The 5,442-nt window shown below is 41.5% G+C and overlaps 1 protein-coding gene and 1 non-coding gene across 3 annotated transcripts in view; both read right to left on the bottom strand.

Annotated features, from left to right (window-relative positions):
• UBE2J1 (ubiquitin conjugating enzyme E2 J1) overlaps positions 1-2,784 on the bottom strand; it is a 20,693-nt gene extending 17,909 nt beyond the window's left edge. Inside the window, exons 1-2 of one of the 2 annotated variants that reach the window (XM_045294502.1) lie at positions 2,473-2,784; positions 1,487-1,618 (exon numbers count right to left, since the gene is read on the bottom strand). In XM_045294502.1, coding sequence (XP_045150437.1) covers positions 1,487-1,618; positions 2,473-2,646 — 306 coding nt within the window. In that variant the 5' untranslated portion in view covers positions 2,647-2,784. The remainder of the gene's footprint in view (positions 1-1,486; positions 1,619-2,472) is intronic. The other variant, XM_045294501.1, reaches the window with a different exon arrangement.
• LOC115871077 lies at positions 1,238-1,371 on the bottom strand. Its single transcript, XR_004047066.1, has one exon. It is a non-coding gene; the product is annotated as a small nucleolar RNA SNORA70 (small nucleolar RNA).
• Positions 2,785-5,442: the final 2,658 nt, after the last annotated feature.

Genomic DNA, 5,442 nt, shown 5'->3' with positions numbered 1-5,442 from the left:
TCTTCCATGTGGGCTTTGTTGTTTCTCAGCTAGATGGCTGCTTGTTTATCTTCAAGCCTTTAAGACCCCAGACACTATATCTTTTGATGGCCAGGCACCATCAGCTTTCTTCACCACATTTGCTTAAAGACCTTATTTTCTAACTACTGTTCCTTCCTCTGTTTCCAACTTTTGCATCCCAATAGTCAATCATTATCAATGCATCTTAATTGCATGTTTGATCAATTTCAGACTGAAGTACCAGTAGTTAGTAAAATTCTTCAATTTCTTCATCACTAGACTTAATAGTTGGTGGGTATACTTGATTAATAGTTGTATTAACTGGATTCCCTTGTATTCATATAGTTACTGTCCAGCATTGTACTTCAAGACAGATCTTAAAATGTTCTTTTTGACAATGAACGTGACACCATTCCTCCTGTATTTGTCATCCCCAACACAGTAAGTGTATGTTTCAAAATGGCCAGTAACAGTTCATTTCAGCTAAGGACTAGGATATTGATCTTTATGCATTCCATTTCATTTTTGAGTTCCTATTTTCCTAGATTCATACTTTGTACATTCTACATTCTGATTATTTATATAACATTCCAAAATCAAACTTCTTGCCATCAATTCTGACTCACTGTGACGCATAGGACAGAGTTAGCTACTCTTATTGTTTATTTATAATATACTAGGCACTATGCTCAGTACTGTGATATATTAATTCATTAAATACTAATTAACCACACGATCACAGTGATGCATTTATTTTATCATTAGTACTTCTCAATGTATCAGCATGCTAGGAATTTTTTTTTTTTAACCAGGAAGCTCAATGTTTATTTGATGGGTACAGTGAGGCAGCACAGGGCTACCAAGCCTTCATGAATGCAAGGCCGCCACTTGTCCAAGGGGCCACGATGAGGGATGTATTTGACCCCACAGCCATCCGGGATGAGGCGCTTCTCAGCCTCCATGTCCTCAAACTCATCAGCATTAAACTTGGTGAAGCCCCACTTCTAGGAGAAGTGGATCTTCTGGCGCCCAGGGAACTTGAACTTGGCCCTGTGTAAGGCCTCAAAAACATGTTCCTTGTTTTGAGGCTTGGTGCAGATGGACATGATAACCTAGCCAATGTGGACTCTAGCCACTGTGCCTTGAAGTTTCCCAAAAGCACCTCGCATCCCAGTTTGGAGCCTAGTTTAGGGAGAGCAGAAATTAGCCAGACCAGTGGCATCGAAAAGTAGCAAAAGGTTGTCTCCAAGGTCCCTTAGGGCAGCCTATACATACCAATAGGCTGCATACACTACCAAGGAGGCTTGCTGTATGCAGCCATTGCACACCGGCCCCCACGAGGAGGAGGACGGTCGGCTTAATTGGCTGCAGATACTAGGAATTATTTAGAGGGGAACTCCAAACACAAAATTACAACAATGTTCGACTTTTAGTCACCATGAAGAATTAAACCACAGCATTCCCAAAAGCCATAAATAATATTTACCGTTAGTAAAATAATGCTTGGTGGTTTCATAGGATACTCTGGTGGCAGTACTATTCGTCCATGATAAACACCACCATCAAAATCAGAATCTGGGGGCCCTCTAACAGTGAAGTGCCATTCAAAAAGGTTATCCTGAATTAAAACAAAACAAGGATTCATTAACATTACTGTTGAACACTTATGACCAATATGAATATTAGAAATCTTACTAGGCCACAAAAAAGTAGATGTTGTAATCTATTGCTAGAACAGTTTCTAATGCATTAAATTTGTTTCAAGAATTAAAGTTGGGTAGCTATTAAATCTAGCTTTAATGTACTATTAGAGCTACATTATTTTTAAACAAAACGTTACAAAACTTTTAAGTTGTTATGTATTCATAAATAAGAGTACCGTATGTACTCGAGTATAAGCTGACCCGAATATCATCCTAAGCACCTAATTTTACCATAAAAACGGCATTTAAAATGCTCTGGAAAACTTAGCTTATACACGAGTATATATGGTATAAGCTTAAATTTGACATTAATAAACAGTAAATAAGCTTGTGTATGCTACTAATATTGTCTTATAGTTACCAAGAACTTGACAGTTTACACAATATTGCACATGCATTATTACAATTTATTCTCATTATTACCATGGAAATGACACGGAGATTTCAATCCCCTCTTTCCCTGAGAAGGTGACTATGTTGGCATGAAAGTGTCCGGGCTGGCTGCAGAGTGCCACTGAGAGCCTGGACCTTCCAAACTAAAGAGTCCGGAGCTTTGGCCACTTTCCCACCCTACACAACTCAAGACCTGAAATCCATTTTACAGGGAGTAGAAAAGTGTTTCCTTCATTCAGAACAGCTAATGCAATATAATTCGACCGATCAATAAATCACATCACACATATTAATAATGCCTCAAAGCAATAAAAAGACCATTTTAAGGAATTTGATGCATTAAAATCCAAAGGATGATATAAAAATATAAACTCACCTCTAAAGGCTGTGCATGGTAATGATCTGTTGGATCTTTCAGTTCTGCTGCTTCTTTCATGAGACGCTTAACGGCTGAAGTCAGATGTGTAAGAGGGAAATAGTTAACGACCTTTCCTAGCAAATTGTAGATTGACAAGCCAAATGAAAAAGTTTCCAGTGCAACAAAAAACATGCAGAGGACTAGTTCAAGGGAGCATATGGTAAAAGCTTTATGGAGAGGAGAGACAGGAAGCCGTCGCTAGGGGCTGGCAGAACACCGGCTTATTGTGAAGAGTTGCAGACAGTAGAGCGGTGCGAGCCAGACCTCAGTGGCAGCGTGCCATGTTTTCTGGGTTTCCCAAGTTTCCCACTTTGATAAGGTTTACTCCGAACACTTCCACTACTCCTTCACAGGAAAACCGTTTCCACTTCACACAGGTTCTAGTGCTCGTAGGCTTCAGTGCATAGAGTACTTCCTATGACGGGCACTTATCTACATGCTTTACAAACAGTGACTTATTTCACCTTGAAAGCAACCCTGTGAGATAGGTACTCCTTTTATTCCCACTTTCCAGATGAGGAAAAGGAGACAGGGAGATGTTATATAATTTATTCAAGGTCACACCATTTGTACATGACAGATTTGGATTCTAACACTCATCCCAGATAAAATTTAATTCTAGCTGACTAACTCAACCTTTTTCTAATTCAGTGTCTATACCCAAGCAGCTGAGCATTACTGAGGAGGTGGGGGGTAGGGGGGGAGAAAACACACACACACTGGCATACCAGTGGCATTATAAAGTCATTATCAACAACCTCCACTGAGACACAAAGCCACCCAAGTTCCGACATTTCTCTAGCAAGCCCACCAGCCCACTCTATTTCAACCCACTTATGAGTTACCCACTGGTTGAACTGCTAACCTTGAAGGGTTGGCACTTTAAACCCACCAGCCACTCCCCAAAAGATGACTGTCTGCTTCCATAGAGATTTACAACCTCAGAAACCCTAGGGAGCGGAGCTGTTCTACTCTGTATTGTGAGTCAGAATTGACTCAGTGGACAACAGGATACTGACTTCCCATCTCTCCTCTCTTTCCCTTTTAAAAGCACAGCCTCTATTTTCATAATAAATCACAGTTTAGATGGTGCCCTCTCATGTGCCTCCCAAAATGCTTCTTCCCTGCAGTCCATTCTTTGATAAGAGCTCAGGCTACCTGCTAAACAGTGTCAGGACTCTGGAGTGGGAGAGCAGGGTAAAACTAAGTAGGCCAAGGACTCTAAGACTGTCAGGAAACCACTGGAGTAGTTGGGTATGACCAGGAAGGCTGGGAGGACCAGGTAGCACCTGATCTAAATGCAGATAGAAAAGGAAAAAGACCAGGTCTTGATATTTGGGGAGACAAAAAGGGGAGGCAGCAAATTGCCTAAGTGTTCGTGTGAATAGACAGAGGAACAAGGGAAGTAAAATGTATGGAGGCCCAGGCTGGAATGTTACAGCGAGAAAAGCACCTCCCGCACACAACCAGCAGAGTTCTGTTTAATCTAGGCTTGTGCATAAAATTTCATTTTAAGTAAGGGTTCCTAGGCTTAGAAGAAGGTTCTTAGGCTGCTATCGTTTTAGGGTACAAAGATGACCCCAAATCTCAAATATAATTTAAAGAGGACCTTTATTAAATCTTAAACAGGACGAAGACACATCATCCAGAGGAGGGAGACTAGTTAGCAGCACAAAGTCACACTGTTTCTAAGTGTCTGCCGAGATTCAGAGACTCAACAACATGTGGGGGGCAGGTGGTGGCAGATCGATGCACGACAGTTCATGTAGGACTACAGAATCAGGAATGGGACCACGGCTGGGACGTGTACGTTACATTAGGCAGAAGAGGTTACAAGATTGGTCCAAAGCCTTCCAAACGCGGCAGTCAGGACATGACTCATGTCACTATGAGTCGGCATAGACTCTACTCTCCATCAAGGCCAATCCTGGCAACCCCTAAAGGAGACTGCCCCTCCCTGGGCTGGGGGCTAGCAGGGGTAATCTGCTTTCCAGTGCGCTCTGCCTGAGGATACGAGAGTGTTTCAGAAGGAATTCAACGGACGCTTAATCCACCTGGGGACTCTACAAATTGGCTTTGGGCTCTCACTGTTATCGAGAGCCTTCTGCAGAGCTACTGCTGGTGTTGAATGTTCGCTGCTATGGAGTTGAAGCCTACTCATAGCAATCCTTTGTACAACAGAATAAAACACTGCCATCCTCAAAACTGTTCTTCCGTTTGAACCCGCTTGTTGCAGTCACTGTGTCAATCCATCTCAGTGAGGGTCTCCCACTTTTTGGCTGCCCTCTACTTTATCAAGCATGGTGTTGTTTTCTAGGGACTGATCTTTCCTGATAACATGTACAAAGTATGTGAGATGAAGTTTCACCATCCTCTCTTCTAAGAAGTATTCTGACTGTACTTTTTCTAAGATAGATTGTTTGATCTTTTGGTAGCCATTCATTGTACTTTCAATATTCCTCGCTAGCACCATAGTGCTGCAAACCTAAGACTCAAATTTGAGCTCCAATACAATATCCTATTTCAATTCTGAACTATAAGTAAGTCTCTTTAGGCAAATGTCTGATCATTGGATCAAATATCTGTTGAGCTCCTATTATGTGCTAAATGACACAACTACAACTAGAAACAAAACATAGTTTTGATCTTCAAGGAGTTTACCTCCTGGAGAGTGAGCAGTCACCAAAATAGCATAAATGCTCCATCAGAATTATGTACATGTTCTGGTCTCAGTTGAGGAATGTGACTAGCCCTGTTATCAGAAAGAGAACATTGTAAAGTCCATTATGGTAGAAGTAGTTACGTCAAACCGTAACATCATTTGATCTCCCTTTTGACCCATTTTAAAGGTGTTTCAGGTTTGTTTGCTTTTAAAAAGGGGGGGATACACATGGATTAAGTCCCTGGTGAATCCCTTCTGACCAAGTA

The sequence above is a fragment of the Echinops telfairi genome, unplaced genomic scaffold (assembly GCF_000313985.2).
Source record: "Echinops telfairi isolate 266 unplaced genomic scaffold, ASM31398v2 ScPeMD7_3533;HRSCAF=4204_0, whole genome shotgun sequence".
NCBI classification, from domain to species: domain Eukaryota; kingdom Metazoa; phylum Chordata; class Mammalia; order Afrosoricida; family Tenrecidae; genus Echinops; species Echinops telfairi.
The sequence above is the reverse complement of the archived record's forward strand: the minus strand, read 5'-3'. Positions and strand labels throughout refer to the sequence as shown.